Here is a 21,420-nt window from a genome sequence, read left to right as displayed (position 1 = left end):
TCTGATCGACACCCGCTCCTCGCTAATCGGAGACCGCCGTTCACGGCCTGGGCTCCAGTTTCTACCAATAGAAAGAGGGTGAGGGGGCGGGAACTGGCGGCCTCGAGTAAATAACGACCATGCAAATCAGCTCACTGATCGACACCCGCTCTTCGCCAATCGGAGGCCGCTATTCACGGCCTGGGCTCCATTTCCACCAATGGAAAGAGGGTGAGGGTGACGGGGGGCGGGGACTGACGGCCTCGAAAAGAAAATAACGACCATGCAAATCAGCCCGCTGATTGACACTCACGCTCACCAATCGGAGGCCGGCATTCACGGCCGGGGCTCTATTTTCACCAATGGGAAGAGGGCGGGGGGCGGGAACTGGCAGCCTCGAGGAGGAAATAACGACATTGCAAATCACGCAGCTGATCGACACCCACTCCCGCCAATCGGAGACCGCCATTCACGGCCGGGGCTCCATTTCCACCAATGGGAAAAGGATGAGGGGGCGCGGGGACTGGCGGCCTCGAGGAAATAACGACCATGCAAATCACGCCGTTGATCGACACCCACCCCCGCCAATCGGAGGCCGCTATTCACGGCCGGGGCTCCATTTGCACCAATGGGAAGAGGGCTGGGGGCGGAAACTGGTGGCCCCGAGGAAATAACCCACAACCTATTTTTAAAAAATGTTTTAAAATCTTCCAAACGAATCCCAGTACGATAATTTCTTTTTTTTAAACTCTCTAACCGTGAGGCGACGAAACAAAAAAAAAAAACGGAGAGCTTGTGTCTTTATTAAAACGTTTTGGTTGGCATGTTAGTGGACCAATTGGGATCTCGAACGCTTCAACCTATCAGCGGGGTGGAGAGAGACGGGCTTTGTGGAAATGTTTGAGAGAACAGTGATATTTTTTATACAGAAACGGTGGTCGGTGTGTTTGTAACCATTAAATTAGAGGTTCTGGAGAATCGAAACACAATAAAAATGAAATGTTTGAACGTTTCGATCAAACGGTTTTGTGGTGACGGCACAATGGGGGATTGTACCCGGCGTGTGACGTCAGCGCGCCGGGCGGAGCAGTCGGCGGGCGGCGAGCTGAAGGTAAGATGTCGCGCCCGACCATGCCACCGTTTGGCTGCTTCCCTCCCGATATTCCCGGCCCCAAACCATCCTGTGTGTTCTGTAGTCGTCTGTAGTTTAAAAAAAAATGTATATCTGGAGGTGGGTGGGATGGTGAGGGTGGCGGGGATGGGCCGGGGCCGACACGAGGACGCCTGGCGTTGTGAGGCGCGGCCGCCATTTTGCTGCGCGCTGGGCTGGGGGCGAGCGGTTGTGTTTGTTTGTGTGTGTTGTGTCTGTGTGTAATGGACGATGGAGGCTCCCAAACTCTCCTTCGCTCGACGGCTCCAGCGGGTTTGAGTGTGGTGGTGGTGGGGGGGTTGACCGATTATTCCCCCCCCCCCCCTTGCTTTCCTCCCGTGCTCGACGGCTCCTAATGGGGTTTTAAGGAGCTACTAGACCAAATGGACCCGTTGGGCCCAAACCTCACCTGCATTGGTGTAGCACCCCTGTCCTCCCTCCCCTCTCTCCTCAACCCCCCACTCCCCCCTTTCCTCCTCCTCCCCTCCTTTTAAACTTTAAAATGTGAATTACTTAAAAAATATAACCCCGATTTCAATAAAACCACTTGGATTATCACTAAAGTGACAATGGTGAGTAAGGTGGGCCTAAAATTGTCGCGCTGTCGTGTACCGTTTTGGCTATAGTTCAGTCACAAAACAAGATAACAAACGAGAGTTTTAGTATATCGATTATCCCCGCTCGTTTGAAGGGAAATACCTGCGCCTTCCGTCTTTCTTCCCCATCCCCCCAGTCCAGTGCTCGCCCGGGATGGTGGGTGTGTTTGTAAGGAAGCACATTGGAGGTGTGGAGTTAACACAAGGTGGCAGCGTGTGTGCCCCCGCCTCATGAAGCTTTGTTGGGAGCCGCTGATCCTAACTGTTTCTTCCATATCCATATATATATATGTACATACACACTCGCACACACTAGACATGCATTCTTTCGAATGATGCCAGAGATATTTGTGGGTCTTGTGTGCCTGCCTGCCTCGAGAGGCTTTGATGGGAGCTGCTGACCCTAACACTTTCTTCTGTCCACCCCTATCGTTTTTTTTATTATTGTCTTGTGTACACGAGGTACAGCGAATTGCTTTTATTGCTTTCTGTACTGTCAGCAAAAAAATAATATGTAGACACAGTAACTCAGTGGGGCGGGCAGCATCTTTGGAGAGAAGGAATGGGTGACGTTTTGGGTTGAGACCCTTCTTCAGACTGATGTCAGGGGAGTGGGCGTTTTATTACCACAGAGCCATTCACAATGTACAGCTCAAAGATAATCTGAGGATCACACACACACATGGCATCCACTCTTTCCAATTATGCCAGATATATTTGTTGGTCTAGTGTGTCATCTTGTGAGGCTTTGATGTGAGCTGCTGACCCCAACACTTTCTCTCCCCATCTCCTACTGTTTAGTTGAGATTAGTTTATTGTCACATACTGAGGTACAGTGAAAAACATTTGTTGCATGCTAACCTGTCGTCAGTAAAAAAAATTGAATGATGACAATCGAACCATTCGCAGTTTACAGATACATGAAAACGTGAATAATGCTTAGTGTAAGATAAAGCCAGTAAAGTCTGGTCAAAGATAGTCTGAGGGTCTCTGTGCCTGCCTGGTGAGGCATTAATGAAAGCTGCAGTCCCTAGCCCCTCCATGCACACACAATTGGCATCTACTCTTTCCAATTATGCCAGTGATATTGTGGTTCAAATGTTCCTCATGGGGCTATGATGGGAGCTGGTGGCCCTAGTATTTTTCTTTCCCACATGCACACACTTGACATTCACTTTTTCCAATGATGCCAGTGACAGTTGTGGGTCTAGTGTGCCCGGATTGTGAGGCTTTGATGAGAGCTGCTTGAAAACTCATAAGATCACAAGACAGGAACAGATTTGGACTATCGAGGACTTCTCAGTACCCACTTAATGATGGATTTTTAATGTTCTTATTTTGAAACTACCCACGACTTCCAGATACAATGAAAATCTTGAGTTTTCCACATTTCAATTAGTTTACATCTAACAAGACAGTGGTGAGGCCACATTTATTGTGTTCAGTTTTGGTCAGAAAGATGTTGTTAAGCTTGGAATAAGGTGCAGAGATTTGCAAGGATGTTGCCAGGACTCGAGGGCCTGAGCTATGGGGAGAGGTTCAACAAGATAGGACTCTTATTCCTTGGAACACAGGGATGAAGGGGTGATCTAATACTGTACAGACTATATAAGATCACAAGAGGAATAGATAGGTTAAATTTGCAGTCTTTTACCCAGAGTCGAGGAATCGACAACTAGAGGATATAGGTTTAAGGTGAGGTTAGAGAGATTTACTCGGAACCCGAGGGCAACTTCTTTACCCATAGGGGGGTAAGTGTATGGAAGCAGCTGCTGGAGGAGTAATCGAGGCAGGTACTATTATAATGTTTAAGAAAAATTTGGACAGGTACATGGAATAGGATAGCTTTACAAGGATATGGGCTAAATGTGGCAGGTAGATCTAGTGTAGATGGGGCATGTCGGTTGGTGTGGGCAAGTTGTTTCCATGCAGCATGAATCATTCTCCTTAGTGAATATATATGGCCAATTTATTTATCCTCTTCTCCATGAGCATCAAGCCTCCATTAACATCAATGGAAGCTCCTGGTTGCTCTTCCCCTCCTTTAACTATATCCTCTGCCGTCTTTGTGTGTATAATCCTGGTATGGTCTTATTTGGACTTTATTTAATTGCAGTAAAATGTCTTCACTCGTGTGCACTAGTTGGTAAAGTCTGAAGTGCTCAGCAACTAGCTGAGCACTTTAAAGACTCCACAAGTTTGTGCAGCACCATCCAATGAAATGTAAAACTAACCTAAAGGTTTTAACTTGGCAGCCATGTACCAATCAGAATGCATAGTAAAACATGAGGTCTTTTGAACACTGCTGATATTATTTGCTTTTAATTTTTCAAAAAGGATTGTTATGGCAGACTTATCATTTCAAATTTTTTTTTTTTTCAGACATTTTCTTGTACATCCATAATCAGGCATTCAAATGGAGGAAGATTTTATTGTCAGAATTCGTGGACTTCCATGGTCCTGCACTGCCGATGAAGTGTTGCGGTTTTTCTCAGGTTTGGTGAATTTATGTGAATGGTTTGGAACTTTGCGTTTCAAGTGCAGTGGGTTGCCCTAAAATTTGAACTCTGGGCTGAATGGATTTTAGAAACATAGAAAATAGGTGCAGGAGGAGGCCATTCAGCCCTTTGAGCCAGCACCGCCATTCATCGTGATCATGGCTGATCATCCACAATCAGTAACCTGTGCCCAACCTCTCCCCATATCCCTTGATTCCACTAGCCCCCAGAGCTCTATCTAACTCTCTTAAATTCATCCAGTGATTTGGCCTCCACTGCCCTCTGGCAGAGAATTCCATGAATTCACAACTCTGAGTGAAAAAGTTCCTTCTCACCTCAGTTTTAAATGGCCTCCCCTTTATTCTAAGACTGTGGCCCCTGGTTCTGGACTCCCCCAACATTGGGATTTTTTTTCCTGCATCTGGCTTGTCCAGTCCATTTATAATTTAATGTCTTTATAAGATCCCCTCTCATCCTTCAAAATACATTTGATCAGTAATGTTGAGGTATGGGGCGGGTGGGGCTCATTTTCACACGGAAAGAAGGCCATCAAACACGCAGAAGCTGCCCCAACAGGATATTTCCAACACTTGCGTGCTCCCTCTTATTTCCATGTACCCTAATTGCCTATTTTATCAGAAGGCCATCAACCATTGATAGCATTACCATTTATTAACACGAGGTGATTTACAATAACCAAGTAACCAGCCAACATATTTAAGATAGATCTGAGTTTGATCTTACTGTAGCATTCTTAGTTCTCTACTCACTTTGAAACTATCGTTGAGAGCATGGAAATGTTGGCCTGGCATCTGATTATGACCAAAGAAGCAGGGAAGGAATACTTGGCACTGTTTTAATTGTAAGAATTTTGCCATTGAGTAACAATGTTAATTGGTAGATTAATAAATTAATCAATTTTATATGTCCTAATGCGCCCACTATTTCACCTACTCCCCTCCGTTGGATGATTTGACATTAAGGTCAGCATGAAAGATGGAGCTAAATGACAGTTGCCACCATTTATATTGCCTTTCAATTTCTATGATGGTCAACACTTTTAATATGTCTTTTCATTCAGAACATAGCTTTTTTTTGGTTTCCCTGCTTATCAGAAAATATGCTAGTAATTCATGTATTTTCAGATTGCAAGATAGTAAACGGAACTTGTGGTATACACTTCACTTATTTGAGAGAAGGACGCCCAAGTGGGGAAGCCTTTGTTCAGCTAGAAACTGAGGAAGATGTAAAATGTGCCCTTACAAAAGATCGTGAAAGCATGGGACATAGATACATTGAAGGTAAGCTTGTTTTAAATTAGAGGGACAAGGCCCAAGCTCGGGTCTTTATTTACTGAATTCCTCGTGCTTCGTTAAGTAATGAGTGAAGTTTAATCGTTCTGCTTTTGACGTGTGTAAGTAGTTTTGGGGGGTGTTGTTGATTATTCCAGTGATCTTTCGGTTGTCCTCCACAAATTCTGCTCTAAACTTCAAAGCTCATTAACGAGCACTATATCCAAAGGTTCAACGGGTATTTTATTGTCACGTGTACCAATTAATGTACAGTGAAACTCGATTTCCCATACAGTCATATTAAAAAAAGTAACAAGACACACCACTACATAAAAGTCACCATAAACATCCATCACAACTGATTCCTCGCTGTGATGGAAGGCAATAAAGTCTAATCTTCGTCACTCTTCATTCTCCCACGGACGAGGCAGTCGAATCATCCGCAGTTGGGACGATCGAAGCTCCCGCGGCCGGCGATCGAAGCCCCCCACGTCGGGGTGGTCGAGGCTCCCCTGACTGGAGCTCCAAGGTTGATCCCCTGAAAGGGACCGCCAGCTGCACGATGTTAAGTTCGCAGGCTCCCGCGGTTGGAGCTCCCAATGTCAATCCCCCGCAAGAGGCCACCAGCTCCTCGATGTTAGGCCGCAGTAAGGACGGAGATACGATACGGGGGAAAATCTGAGGAAAGAGATTTTTACGAGTTTTCCCCACCCCCACATAAAACAAAGCTAAAGAGCACTAAAACATATTTAACACATACTAAAAACAACAAAGAATAGGACGGGCCAGGCTGTTGGCTTGGCAGCCAGTGCGGCGCCACCAAGTGGAGTTTCTCATTCATCAATTGCTTCTTTTCGTGCTGACCTACCATGGTTTCTGCTTGGCTAAAATTATTTTTGAGTTTGAAACCTTATTTTCAATTATCGTTGTGGCCTACCCCCCATTTCTAACCTTTCCATTGTTGAGTTTTTGCAGAGTAACTCATTCTAAAGTTCTAGCTTCCTTCACTTGGAATTTTCCTGGCATTTTAAGTGGAGATTGGGAGGGGAAATACCCTTGTGTAAGAACTGTCAAGATCCTGCAGTTTTCCCTGCATAGTTCCTTTACAATGTTGTTTAAACCCTGTCTGACTTGATTTCTGATCTTCTATACTCTTTTTATGCCTGGATGTTGTTTTTGTTGTTATTGTTTGGTGCCTAGGTGATATTTGTGGTTAAGATGCTGGCTGCACAAGAAGATGACAATATTGACAATGAATCCATTTAGGATAGATAATTGAATGTAATTACAATGGGAAGATAACGTGTACTTTAAGATGGATCTGTTAGAAATCTGACACGTTTGGCTGATCAGGAAAATAATGAAACTTCTGTGTGACTTATTAGTGTTTCAGGATTGGACATAATGTTTTGTTTGTACTGAAATGATCTGTGAATCCACTTAAATTTAACCCATAGTACAGAATTTGATGGATGTGTCTTGTGCAGAGAGTAATTATGCATTTCATATTTTGTGATTGAATTGGGTTTCTTAAGCCAGTGAAGATTAATTTTAGTGACCACTTACTCTCTATTGCAGTTAATAATATTGCAAGGTTTGAATCATTTAAATAGTTAGGCATTTAAATCACTCATTTTAATAAATAAAAGCTAAGAAGTCTGAGTGTTTTGAATGGGATTAGCTGGGTGGGAGTTTGTAATTAAATTGTTGTTCTCATTTAACAGATTGTTCATTTCTTACTTCCCTTGAATTTGTTTGGCTTACCAACTGCAGAGGATGTGATTTTGTTTTGAGCAGATTTTGATCTTGAGCTGTTCAATTTTGAGAAAAACTGACGCTTGTATCTGGAATAAAATCTTGAATATGGAATTAAGCCGAAAGCCTATTGTACAGTTATAGTTATATTATATGGTTATTATATATATATTATATAGTTATATTATATAGTGGCAGTTATACAGAAAAAAACGTGAAATATCCAGGGAATATCCAAAGACGTACAGGTATGTAGGTTAATTGGCTGGGTAAATGTAAAAAAAATTGTCCCTAGTGGGTGTAGGATAGTGTTAATGTGCGGGGATCACTGGGCGGCACGGACTTGGAGGGCCGAAAAGGCCTGTTTCCGGCTGTATATATATGATATGATATGATGATATCTATACTTCCTGTGTGTAGGAACTAGATACAAAAGTAGGATAACAAAGTTAATGTGAACGGTGATCAAAAGTCACAGTGGACTCGGCTAATGAGGCTGTTTGTTCCATGCATCTTTGAATCTTCAGTTTTGTATTTTATGGGGCAAATGTCTTTGCACTCTGAAATAATCTAGCAGATTAGTGTAATGCAAACGGGATGTTGGATCTTTGGTCCAAATGCTTTCCTCATTGATATTTTGCAGAAATTATTGTAGATTAAGATTTTTGTGAGTGTTTCAACTTGTATTTACAGTGTTTGAAACGAAAGCCACTGAAATGGACTGGGTACTAAAACACGTTAACCCAAGTCAAACAGAATCAACAAGCGATGGAACAGTACGCCTTAGAGGCTTACCTTTTGGATGCAGCAAGGAGGAGATTTTGCAATTTTTCACAGGTATTCATTGCTTGTTTATTTTCTCCAGTAATGGAAAACCAAATACTTGGACATATTAACTGGCGAGGTGTTGATGTCATAGTAATGTTAAAATTAATTGATTTGTGGGAAAAGATTGTATATATTTATTAGTAATTTTGTATATTCTTTGTTTTGGTTGTTCCTGTCCAAGGCTGATCTAGAGTATTTTGTTAACAACTGGGTACGGGATAGTTGAATCACTGTTTTTTAAACTCGGCACATAGCATTGGGCACAAGGGTTTTTAATCCAAAAGTAACAACTTTCAAAAATAAGTTCTACAATTCAGCAGTTATCTGCAATGAAGGCATTTTTTATGACAATGTTTAATGTAATTACAGCAAATGTGCAGACGTCAGAAAACTAATGGCTGTTTTGAGTATTTGAGGTACATTGTAGAAAGGCCACAAGTGAGCTTTAGTCTAGCGAATGGGATTGGACCAAGTTTTGAAGGCACATTTCTATATCATAGCGACTTGATTTTCAAAGTGAAAATTATATTTGTTGGTGAAATGCTAACATTTAAACTAGTTTTATTGAGTGCATTACTTTTTTATAAAGACTCCTAGGGCCACTATCACAACTTCTATTTTTACTTTTCCATGCCTCGATTTAAAACTTCATAAATATCAATCCTTGAGTCCAATTTTGTGAGCCAGCGGCTGTAAATGTTGTTTTAATATTTGAAGGAATACTTTAGAAAAAGTTGCTCTGGCATAGGAATTTTTCAGAAGCATCGCCTTGTAAGTTCATAAATAATAGCCTGGTGTTCCATGCATGTTTTGTTTGCGGATACAGTTTGTGATTTTGAATAGTTTTCGTCCATTTTGTAGTTTAATAAATATTTGTATTGTAGAATTGATAATTTTGATACTAAAATGCAAGTAAAACCTATTTGGTGCTGTTATTCTAAACTATTCCTTCATGTCTGGGTCAGCTAAGATTTGGGTCACTTGGTTGAGATGTGCTAAAAATTTGGAATCTGATGTTGCACTGCAGAGTGGTAGATGCAGATATGTGTCTGCTGTCCTGAGTGTTTCCACACCCAACTTTGCCAATGTGGGGGATCTCTCAAATGTTGGGGCATTTACTCTTAACAGGAAGGGTAGCCTGGGATGGTGCACCTCTAGCCGTTGGCTACAGTGTTGACTGTTCCTGTCAACGCTCCAAGCCTGCGCCAAAGGTGGCAACACATAGAGGGATAAGAATGTAGTGGTTCTCCCTTAAATTGGGCTATTTGTATCCATGTTGACCTTTTCAAAAGAATGTAAAGATTTTATTTTTCTGCTGAATACTCAGTTACTGTCTGTGAAGAATTTGTGATAGGGCCAAAAGTCTGCAGTAATTGCAAAAGTAGAATGCCTCAGACTGTAGACGATTAGTGGACTACGTGTGCAAATTTGCCCGGAGGGTCCAACCGTGCTTTTTGACCTTGTGTCGTTTCCTCCCTCTGCCCATCTGAAAGTACCAACTGTTTTGAGTAAAGTGTCACCTTGGTGGTTCCTTGCTCATATGGCTACGTTATCAGGTGTTAAACCTTTCGATAAAGATTTTCAACTATGGGGTGAGGTTGAAATCCTTGCCTTAATATTAAGTCTAATTGAGGTAACTGGGTGGTAAATATAGGGATCCTGGTGTTGTGAGGTGGTTTAGTGCAGTAAGAAATTAGCTCTCTGGGGCTGAGTGATTTGACAGCTAACTGCTTTTGCAAGTTGCGCCATTGGTCTGCTTTGTGATTATTTCAAGAGATTAAGCAGTTTTGTTGAACTTGTTGCTGTAATTTAAATCCAAAGAATTAGGAAGATCAATTAGATGAAGTATGGTTGAGGCACTAGATTAGTTAAGTGATTGTTTAGCTAGTCCTAGCTAACTTTCTTCACAGTCAGTAACTTGGAGCTTGTAATGTAAGTGAGCACTTATTTTTTTTAAGACCATGCTAAATTTGTGTATTGACACAGAGTTTCCTTGGTGAATGCACTGTTTGTATAATGCTAATTATGTAAAGCAAATGGATCTGGATTGGGTTTCTGACATAACTCTAGAGGTCTTTTCCATCTTTTTTTATCATTGCAAGATTTAAACAATTTATTCACTCAGTTTGGTACTGTGTAAATGATTTGTTTCCATAGTCAATTCCAGTTGGATATTGTTGACCTTTTTCTTGATCAGATACATTAGTTTGGGTTATTAGTTGTAGTTTTATCCCCTTGGGTTTGCGGGTTTTAAAAAACCGAAGTGTAATTTAATTTGTCATAATCCAATTGAATTATGATTTGCTTTGTTCACCCTGAGAGCAACAATGGAGCAGGAGCAAGTAAGAGGCTTCACTCCAAGTCACGCACCTACTTGACTTGGAAATGCAACTCTTTTGTATTCATTGTTGATCTAAATCTATCGAATAGCACAGAGTAGACTCTGTGGCCAGATACTACCATTTTGATAGCATCTAGACACAAATACTGGCATGGCAGAGATTGCCACGTCCGGTGAAATATTTTTTCAAGGACAAATTAATCATCCTTTCATAAATTTTACTTTTTGATTAGTCAGTTGTTTTTATTCTAGGTGTAATGCTAGGAATCAGTTGGAATGCTGCCAATATGGCTTTCCTTTGTTCAATAACTATTCGAGCAGGTTAAACATCCACGTTCTGTTCAGACTTTAAAATTTTTAAATTGTGTTTATTTCTGTTTTGAATCTTTGCTTTATTTAATTAGCATTGTACTGCCTATTGCCTCATTAGTCAATTCTGATATCAGTACTCAACATTTGATATGCTGTAGTATGTGTATAAGAGTAGGAATGTTTCAACTTTTAATATTGTTCCCCTTGTGGGGTATTTGTCCTTGGGTTGAAGGGTTGGAAATCGTGCCAAATGGGATAACATTGCCGGTGGACTACCAGGGGAGAAGCACGGGGGAAGCCTTCGTGCAGTTTGCATCAAAGGAGATAGCTGAAAAAGCACTGGGGAAACACAAGGAAAGAATAGGGCACAGGTGGGGCTGGACGGAAGGGTGGCTCATATGTCTTTAAGCCCACTTGTTCAGGTTGCAGAATTAATTCATTCTTGAAGAGAAAATAGTCGAACCACCCACATGCCTTTGGAAAACAGTGGGGACTCAACTGATTTTTCTAAATTGTGTAAAAGATGTCCTCTACTGTAGACCCCTCGGTATAGAGTTGAAGGTTAATGACAAATGTAATCTGTTGGACATTTGGAAAACTGCACTTGCACAATTTAAATTTCAATAATAAATTTGCAGAATTTTGATCTTCCAGAGGGCTCCACAGTTTAGGATTATCAGATGAGAATGCTAAAATTGCAATTGTTTAAATTTGATTCAATTTTTTAATACTTTGCTACATTTGGAGAAACTAAATTTTATATGCAAAATTAAGTTACATATTTGTAACAAACCACCAAGCCTTTGTTGTAAACAATTTTCTCGGCTTAGTGCGTGCAGCGCACAGCACTGCAGGCTTCAGTCGTCATCTAACCTAATGGAAAGGTGATGACTAGTCAGCTTGCTGATTTGTATTTAATTCAACTGGAGAATAAAACATTTCATACTTGATTGAACTCAGTATTTGGATTTGCACTTGGAAGCGTCGGTATAGTGCCAAATTGATGAAATCTGTAGCATTTACTTATGTTGTGTTTCACAACCTTGCTCTATGCTTTTTTAAAAGCAAAATGTCTGACTTGGAATTGCACAATTTGGAATCTTGTAACATTTGTGTTGAAAAGTCCAGGTTTGTGTTGGCGTCAACAAGTATTATGTCCCATATGTTTAGATCATAAGATCATTAGTGATAGGAGCAGAATTAGGCCATTCGGCCCATCAAGTCTACTCCGCCATTCATTCATGGTTGATCTATCTCTCCCTCCTAACCCCTTTCTCCTGCCTTTGCCCCACAACCTCTGACACCCGTACTAATCAAGAATCTTATCTAAGGTGGACACAAAATGCTGGAGTAACTCAGTGGGACAGGCAGCATCTCTGGAGAGAAGGAATGGGTGACGTTTTGAGTCGAGGCCCTTCTTCGGACAGACCCATTCCTTCTCCAGAGATGCTGCCTGTCCCGCTGAGTTACTCCGGCATTTTGTGTCTACCTTCAATTTAAACCAGCATCTGCATTTCTTCCCAACTCATAAGAATCTTATCTGTCTCTGCCGTAAAACAGATTCACCACCGTCTGACTAAAGACATTTCTCCTCATCTCCTTCCTTAAAGAACATCCTTTAATTCTGAGGCTTCTAGTCCTAGACTCTCCCAATAGTGGAAGCATCCTTTTCACATCCACTCTATCCAAGCTTTTCATTATTTTGTACGTTTCAATGAGGCCCCTTCAGCAGTGGAAGGACAATATTTCATGGGGATATAGTACAAATTATGGGATGTGCTGCTGCAGGGCTTTTGTGTTCTTAAGGATATAATTGCCTTGCAGGCAGTGGGAAGAATGTTCATTTCCTTCCTAGGATGAAGCGAGAGATTTAGTATACTGGGCCTCTGCTATGTTTCAGAAGAATAAGGGACAGTCGTTTTTATGTTTGGTCCCCTCACAGAAAGTTTGTCCATCAGGTTAATTCCGTGGGTGGAAGAATTTATACGGTTTGGTGGAAGTGTCTTGGAAAGGAACGGTCATTAAAAATGACAGATTTATTTTCAGGGATTCTGAATCTTGGAAAGTGCTGCCCCAGTGACTCGTGGATGCTGAGTGCTACTGGACCACAGTATTGTTGAGGTTGGGCAGGAAAGTAGAGTTGAGGCCAATCATTAGAACAATCATAATCCTGAAGTTAGACATAATGTGCTGGAGTATCTCAGCGAAACAGGCAGCGTCTTTGGAAAGAAGGAATTGGTGACCTTTCGAGTCGAGACCCTTTGTGAGTGAGTGTGGTATGACCTCCTCTTGCATATTCTTACTTCATCTTGAGTGCTTTTCCAATTTGGCCTTGAACGAGCACACATGTCTTCAAATGAGCCTATAATTTTTCCCGTTTAGTTCAATCCCTCCATTCCAATGTGTTCTAACAAGTCAGACATTTATTCTAATTTATAGATATATTGTTAACAGATATTGTGGCTATCTTCATGGATATAGTTTATTTAAATATTAATTATGCCAAGTCCAAGTAGATTGATTGCTCTGGTGAAAAGTTAACTGAGTTTTGAATTTAGCTGTTAATTAACACACTTGTTACTACGATTCCCAGTGGCCTTGTCAGAGAAGATCTGATTTTATGGTTGACGCTTGTACTTATTTTGGTGTGTAAAATATGAGAACATTTGAAAAAGCTGTTTCATGTTTCACTCAACTAATACAAACCTCCGCTAATTTTCTGCCACTTAACTAAATGCCACCGAGGTGTCATTGACGGGGTCGTGTGCTCCATCGTTAATAGCCATGTTGTTAGCTTTGATATTCCAGCCAGATTCTGTAATAGTGACAGAGGCTGTCCACTTATCCTTGAGCATGGATAAGGTGTTAACTATTTAGTACTAATGTGCCCTTGTTTTGTAGGGATTAATACCCCTTGAAAGTCTACTTGGCTGTTGTTGGTATAAACAAAAAAGGAGTTTTCTGATTCTTTTCACCAGAGGAATCTACAATTGTGTGATTAACATTTTTAACTGATTTTTAATATAGTCATGACCATAAAGTAAATGTGTTAATTGTGGCTGTTCAGGTATATTGAAATCTTCAGAAGCAGTCGAGGGGAGATTCGAACTTATCACGATCCTCCGCGAAGGTTAATGGCACAACGTCCAGGACCCTATGACAGACCGATGGGTGGAAGAAGTGGCTATGGTGGTCCAGGCCCTATGCGAGGGGACATGTATGACCGTTCACGCCGAAGCTCTGCTTATGGCGGTGGTAAGATTGAACACTTTTGTCATGTCCGTAACTTCAAACGACTGTTTAAGTGAAATTGTGTTGATCGGCATGATTTTTTTTACTCTGCCTATTTTCCCCTGTGCTTATCCATCTTGGATTTGTACCAAATGGTTAGGTAATGGCATGATACTGTCTACTTGGTCTTATCCAGGCATAACTGTCCATTGATACTTTAAACAAGGGAGGGCACAGCTTGTGTTTCGTACAGACTGTAAAGTTTATTTCTCCTCTAGGCTACGGCAACTATGAGGATTACGGTTACAATGATGCTTATGGATATGGACGTGATGGATATGGACACAATATGAGAGCAGTTGGAATGATGGAAAGAGGTATGAATCTCGTGTTGGCTTAAGTTTTTGTTCTGCGTGTTGTGGATAAGATATTGTTATATAGAGCGGGAGCAGATCTTTCAACCCACTTGAGGATGCAAAGTGCTGGAGTAACTCAGCAGGTCAGGCAGCATCTCTGGAGAATATGAATAGGTGACGTTTTGGGTCGAGATCCTGAGTTATTCCAGCACTTTGTCCTTTTGTGTACTAACCAGCATCTGCCATTCTTTGTTTCTACATTTCAATCCACAATGACAAGGAATCGATTTATACAAATTCTATAGCATTCTCTGTAATTGATCACTCCAATTAAACTACCTGCTGGCACATCCTTGGGATGTGGTCACTGCGACAACATAATAACTCTGCATAGCACTGGAGGTTAAGATTGAAAATGGATTGCTGATAGTGTGAAGCCACATCTCTGAGCTGCGCATACAGCATTTCTGATCTGCCGCACAGTGAAGCTTCTTTTGTTTTTTAACTTGGAGGAGGGGGGGGGGGGTAAAGAAAAGCTGTGCCATTGAATAAGTTACTCGACTACACCAAGTGGCTTTAAGAATTTGATCTTGGAGTTGCATGTTCAATGCAGTTGAAGGATTGGCTGTGCAGCTTTGGGGAAGTACTTCTCTCTGAAGGAGACCTGCTCAGATATAACTAGATAAATAGTTTGGTTTGTATTTTTAAGTGTTTAATCTTTTTGTTCTAGACCTAGTGGCTTTCCAGCCTGAATTTGGTTTCTGATGCTTTGAATGCTGTTTGTTTACAGGGATGAGTAACCGTGGTTATGGTGGAGCGGGAGATGCCAGTCCAGTTTTCCAGAATGGTACAGGTCATTATGTACACATGAGAGGACTGCCCTTTAGAGCTTCGGAAGGTGACGTTGCTGATGTAAGTGCAATATGGGAAATCGTATTCAACCTAAAATGTGAACTGTTTGGGAAAATCTTGGTGGCATTTTCCATTACATTTAATGATATGATTGTTTATTTCATATTAGTAACTTAAGATAGAGGAGAGCATTAAAACACTTGCTGGACTGGGATTTCACCATAAAACACCTCAAGCTAAATATTGGATGAATCTACTGCAGTATCAAGGGTTCGCAGTAAAAAACTGCACTGGCATTGACACTAATTTATTAACTCTGCTCAGCTCTGCAGTTGAGCCTGTGTGTTGCTGCATTTCACTCTGGCTTAAGAATATTTTCCTGGTCATATTGAGTTGGCACAGGTGGTAAAAATGGGTGGAAAAATAATTTGTTCTTGCTATTTATTACTGCTCAACTTTTTTCTCTGCAGTTTTTTTCACCACTCATTCCCGTTAAGATCAACTTTGAATATGGCTCTGATGGGCGTTTGACTGGAGAAGCTGATGTTGAGTTTGCCACTCATGAAGATGCTGTTGCTGCCATGTCTAAAGACAGAGCACATATGCGTGAGTGATTTAAATTCATAAGTTGTTGGAGCAGGATTAGACCATTCGGCCCATCAAGTATGCTCCACCGTTCAATCATGGCTGATCTATGTTTCCCTCGCAACCCCATTCTCCTACCTTCTCCCCATAATACCCTTGCCAATCAAGATTTGTGCAGTTTTGCAAATGTTAACACTATTATATTATAAGTGTACTGCTTAAAGCTGATGGGTGTCAATTTGCGCATACAACCTTGCGAAGCAGAGGTCATTAGTTAGTCTCTAACCGTTATAGCTCAAGGTTTATTAATGAAAGCTGGCTGACGGTTGCATTCCTCAGTTGGGTTCTCATGTTGTCATGTGTAGTTATGAATTTAACTTTGGCCTTTATTTTGCCCTGCTCCAACTTTTCTAATTCCAATACCAATTCCTCCGTCTATGCCGCATCTGCGCCCAGGATGAGGTTTTCCATACCGCATCATCGGCGACGTCCTCATTCTTTGGGGAACGGGGTTCCCCTCCTTCCATTATAGATGCGGCTCTCACTAGGGTCTCCTCGATATCCCGCAGCTCCGCTCTTGCTTCCCCCTCCCACCATTTGTAAAAAGGACAGAGTCCCCCTTGTCCTCACCTTGAACCCCATCAGCCGTCGCATGCAGCATATAATCCTCCAACATTTTTGCCACCTCCAACGGGACCCCACTACTGGCCACATCTTCCCATCTCCACCCCTTTCTGCTTTCCGCAGAGACCGTTCCCTCCACAACTCCCTGGTCAACTCGTCTCTTCCCGCCCAAACTACCCCTCCCTAGGAACTTTCCCCAGCAACCTCAGGAGATGCAGCTCCTGTCCCTTTACCTCCCCCCTCGACTCCATCCAAGGACCCGGACAGTCGTTTCAGGTGAGGCAGAGGTTCACTTGCACCTCCTCCAACCTTATCTACTGTATTCGCTGTTCCAGGTGCCAACTCCTTGGCGAGACCAAGCACAGGTTCAGCGATCGTTTCGCTGAACACCTCCACTCAGTCCACCATAGCCTACCTGATCTTCAGGTTGCTCAGCACTTTAACTCCCCCTCCCATTCCCAATCTAACCTTTCTGTCCTGGACCACCTCCATTGTCAGAGTGAGACCCAGTGCAAATTGGAGGAACAGCACTTCATATTTTGCTTGGGTAGCTTACACCCCAGCGGTGTGAACATTGACTTCTCTAACTTCAATTAGCCCGTGCTTTCCCTCTCTCTCCATCCCCTCCCCCTTCCCAATTCTCCTCCCACTAGTCTTACTGTCTCTGACTACATTCTATCTCAGTCCCGCTCACTCCCCTGACATCAGTCTGAAGAAGGGTCTCGACCCGAAACATCACCCATTCCTTTTCTCCAGAGATGCTGCCTGTCCCGCTGAGTTACTCCAGCATTTTGTGTACCACCAACTTTCCTAATTCTCTGGTGCATCTTCAGTTGTCATTATTCAAGAGTGGACTAATTAATTTTGACCACATTGCTTATTCTAAGACTGCTGTTTTGCAATTACAAAGTATTCATAATTTTTTGTCTTTTTAGAACATCGGTATATTGAGCTCTTCCTGGATTCTACAGTCAATATGGCAAGTGCTTATGGAGCTCATCGAATGAGTGCTATGGGCTTGGATCATTACGCTACAGGTAATTGTCAATTCTTGTTTGAACTTGTCAATTGACAATTGGTAAATGATGCTTGTGAATGTAATGGGTGTAGGGATGAAAGAATGTTCTGTTTGTTTAGCCGTTTTCCCCCCACATCTCGGCTTCCTGCAAAACAGGTAGCCGACATTTCTGTTTACTGATAGTAAACTGGTAATGCTTATTGCACCTTCAAGCTTGTAAAGCATGGGAATATAAAACATTAAAAACTAATAAGCATTGGAATTAGGCACAAACTGAAGATGTCCTGGTTCTAAATCCATTTTACATGACAGAGCTAAAGTGGAGATAATTGAAATGACTTTTAATTGAAATAGTTATGCCCTCAAGCTTCCTTGGTTTCTGTGTTCAAATTAATTCCCTTTTTCTAATTAATGTGGGTAGGTGTAATTCTGGCTGGAGATCTGTGACCAGTGATGGCCTGCAGGAATTTGTGCTGTACCTTGGTTAGTAATGTAGAGATATTACTTGGATGTAAATGTAGATAGGTTGGTTAGTAGACAAATTGGAGATGCAGGCTGTGAAAGTATGCAGCAGGTCATAGATCAGCTACAGAAATGGGTGGAAAAGTGACAGAATCTGAGCAAATGTGTGTTGTGACATTTTAGGAGGTTGATTTTAAGGGAGACGTATTCAGTTAATGGCAAGACTATTCTTGGGTTCCAAGTCTGTAGCTCCATTAAAATGGCAACACCAAGTGGTAAAGAAGGCATATGCTTGCCTTCATTGGTTGGGACATAGAAGAGAAGCCAGGAAGAAATGTTGCAGCTTTGTTGGATTTTGGCTAGCTCCCATTTGGCATTTTGTGTACAGTTCTGGTTGCCCCATTGAGGGAAGGGTGTGGAGGCTTTGGAGAGGATGCGGAAAAGGTTTACCAGAATGCTCCCTGTATTGGAGGATTATTGGATATAAGGGGAGGTTGGACATCTGAGATGTTGGAGTTCAGGGGAGGCCTCATTGATTGTATAAAATTGATAGGCTTGGGTAGGGTACTCGATCAGAACCCTTTTCCAAGAAGATAAACGGGTGTACTTTTACAGTGAAGGGGCACTGTTTAAAGGAGTTGTGCAGGGCAAGTTTTATTAAATGACAGGTGTCTGGAATGCGCTGGTGATGGAGGAAAATACGGAAGTGGCATTTAAGATACTTTTTGATGGGCGCATGTATATGCAGGGAATGGAAGGACATGGATCACATGCAGGCAGAGGAGATTGGTTTAACTTTGAATAACGTTCCGCAAGACCATTGTGGGCTGAAGGGATTGCTCCTGTGTGCTATTGTTCCACAATTTAGAAGGAAACCCTATTTTATCTGAGCAATTGATGTTATTCTAGAGTTATGTTTGCTTTAAGAATACATGCATCTAGTAAAACTCCAATAATTCAGCATCCTTGGTGCTGGTCTGGCTGGCAGATTTACCAGTCTGTTGGATGTTACTCCTAATACCCTACACCTTGCAGATTTTACCCGAGTAAAGTAATCCAGTGAGTTTAAAGGGACTGTAGGAAACTACTCTCGTGAGCTAGTTGGATAGCAGGTTATCCATTTTACTTTGTGTCTGTGTTATTGTCCTGTCGATGTTGACATTTCATGGCTGCAGTGGCATTAAGAGACATTCTTAATTCGTGTTAAATTGTAGGGGTGAACTATGTTGCACTGAAAGGACAAGTGATTGAATTGCAGATAGCTTTAGTGCAGAAAGCAAATTCCTATCATTATACATTTTTTTTACCCACAAGGGGAAGATAACTTTACTAAACACATTGCGGCTCTTAAGTGGCATGCAAGTTGTCAAGTATGTGGCATGTGTTTCAGAGCAGTTGAATGGCTCTTTATTAAAGATAGGGTGAAATTAATGAAACATCTGTTTCAATTATTTTTGACAGGTAATCAAGCAGGCTATGGGCATAATGGTCAGGGTATGGGAAATAGCTATGGCAACATGGGAAATAGTTATGCAGGCTATGGAAATACTGGAACCACCCGTGGATACGGTAAGTGAAGATCTTCTCTTGAGGACAGCTTTGGGGAGTTGTTGGTTACTAGTGGTTATCGTAACGTTCTTGTTGAAATGGGCGGGGGTGGGTGGATGGGTGAACCAGTTGATTGCAGATCATTTCATGAACAGTAAAGATAGACAGAGTGCTGGAGTAATTCTGTGATAGGTCGCGTTTCTGGAGAGAAGGAATGAGTGACAATTCGGGGGGTTTTGGGTGGGTTCTGACTGAATAGTCGCCTCTGCCTTTTCTCCAGGGATGCTGCCTGTCCTGCTGAGTAGCGCCGGTATTTTGTTTATCTTCAATGTACACCAGCAGCTGCAGTTGTATTTCCATGCACATTTCAACGGTTGCATACCTTGTATTGTCGTGGAGGATTTCTGCATCTTGAGCTTCAAACGTTGCACGTTGAAAAATTGTAACTCGGCAAATGGATATTTTGGGATAAGTTTTATTTTTAAATTACAGGCTATGGTGGTATATCAGGATATTCCAGTAATCCAAATCAGAACATGGGAATGGGTAACTTGGACGCTAACATGACTGGATGGAGAATGTAACCTGTTTCGCAATCGGTCCTTGAGTCTAAAGCTTCAAGAACCTAATCTGCCACAGTTTCATAACGGATGACCAATGCAGCAACACTGCTATTTTCTTCCAAGATCAAAAGCAGTAATATTTTTACTAATAGAGCTACTTTGCAATTCTTTTTATTTTTTTACATGTTTTGGTGTAAAAGTCTGGAAATGTTGCCCATTATTGGGTGACTTAATTTGTTTGAAGCTTCAGGGATTTCGCCTGATGCCTTGGGGGGAGAATTTGTTTTTTGATAAATTTTGACTCGAGTGAATGTGGCAAATCAAAGTAAACATCTAGTGCAAAGTTTTCTTTTGAACTCGTGTTTTATTGTTTTAAATCTAAATTGGATCATTTAAAGCTCAAATGAGCAAGTTGTGTGATTTGTAAGTTGTCTTGATACCATTGGTGGTATTTTTGTCAATACTATTACCAGAACTGAAATGTCTGTAAATTTGCTCCGTGTTGTTAGCACACTTGCAGTAATGGGCATTAGGTAAAACATCTTCTGTGTTCTCTTTTGAAAGCAATTTTTTTACCGTGTTTTCTCTTCAGCCCAGTATTGTTCCACGTTCTAGTTTGTTGCATGTTTTTTTTTTTTTGTCATCCTGTTCACATATTTTCCTCATTACCCTCTCCCCATTCGGTTCTGACATTCAGTCAGGTTCAGATAAAGCAGCTCCCAGCATTTTCATTTTGGCTTCCATTAAAGCATTTCGCCCAGTTTCGACTTCCTGGAATGCACTTTCAAATAAGTGTTATAGTGGGTGGCTGTCACCTGTCCACTTACTTCAGCGGATTCTTCGGCATTGGAGTTCAACAAAACATGTTTTTCCCAGCAGTTGCTATGTTAATTTTTTTCTATCTGGTTCACATGGTATTTTAACCTTGATTCTTAATTTTTTTGATTGTTAGCATGTAGTTTTAAAAATGAGAAGTATCTTTGTATCTTTTTACAGGTGCTTCTTGAGTTACCATTCTTTGACCAGTAGGATCGATTGACTTTGATACTTCAATGTGCAGCTTCTGAAACATGCACGTTTTGTCAAACATTTGTGAAAGATGATTTACTGTACATTTCTAATGGTAAATATAATAAAGTGTAATTTCAGAACCAATGTGCTGCTGAGATTTGTTCATGGTGTGAATGGGGAAAGCTGCTCAAATGAACCAGTTAAGTTTCTTTGCAAAGAAAACTTAAGCTTGCGCAGTGAATCTTCTGCCCTTTGCATGGTGAAACCTGAAGTTTTAAGGAACTGGCATACTCCTGGGAATGCTGTCTGCATTGCTTGGTGCGGTGACCTTGTTTGTACCTGTCCAATTGTCTTTTAAGTGGTGTAATTGTACCCACCTCTGTCAACTCATTCCATATAATGCACTATCCTCTGCAAAA

At 41.6% G+C, this 21,420-nt stretch overlaps 1 protein-coding gene across 3 annotated transcripts; it reads left to right on the top strand.

Moving 5' to 3' along the window:
* The first annotated feature begins 1,046 nt into the window (after nt 1-1,046).
* Nucleotides 1,047-21,134, top strand: LOC144610291 (heterogeneous nuclear ribonucleoprotein H-like). 3 transcript variants are annotated; one of them, XM_078428883.1, is made up of 12 exons: nt 1,047-1,090; nt 4,108-4,220; nt 5,369-5,524; nt 7,964-8,107; nt 10,984-11,122; nt 13,819-14,006; nt 14,261-14,359; nt 15,129-15,250; nt 15,661-15,796; nt 17,335-17,436; nt 19,341-19,448; nt 19,920-21,134. In XM_078428883.1, the coding sequence occupies exons 2-12, from the start codon at nt 4,142-4,144 to the stop codon at nt 20,009-20,011; spliced, it is 1,365 nt and encodes a 454-aa protein (XP_078285009.1). In that variant the 5' UTR covers nt 1,047-1,090; nt 4,108-4,141; the 3' UTR covers nt 20,012-21,134. The 3 variants fall into 3 exon arrangements, with proteins under 3 accessions (XP_078285009.1, XP_078285011.1, XP_078285010.1); XM_078428884.1 differs by lacking the exon at nt 1,047-1,090 and adding an exon at nt 1,681-1,701; XM_078428885.1 differs by lacking the exon at nt 19,341-19,448 and having other exon boundaries at nt 1,054-1,090.
* The last annotated feature ends 286 nt before the right edge of the window (nt 21,135-21,420 follow it).

Source organism: Rhinoraja longicauda, chromosome 36, assembly GCF_053455715.1.
Source record: "Rhinoraja longicauda isolate Sanriku21f chromosome 36, sRhiLon1.1, whole genome shotgun sequence".
Taxonomy (NCBI): Eukaryota; Metazoa; Chordata; class Chondrichthyes; order Rajiformes; family Arhynchobatidae; genus Rhinoraja; species Rhinoraja longicauda.
The sequence above is the reverse complement of the archived record's forward strand: the minus strand, read 5'-3'. Positions and strand labels throughout refer to the sequence as shown.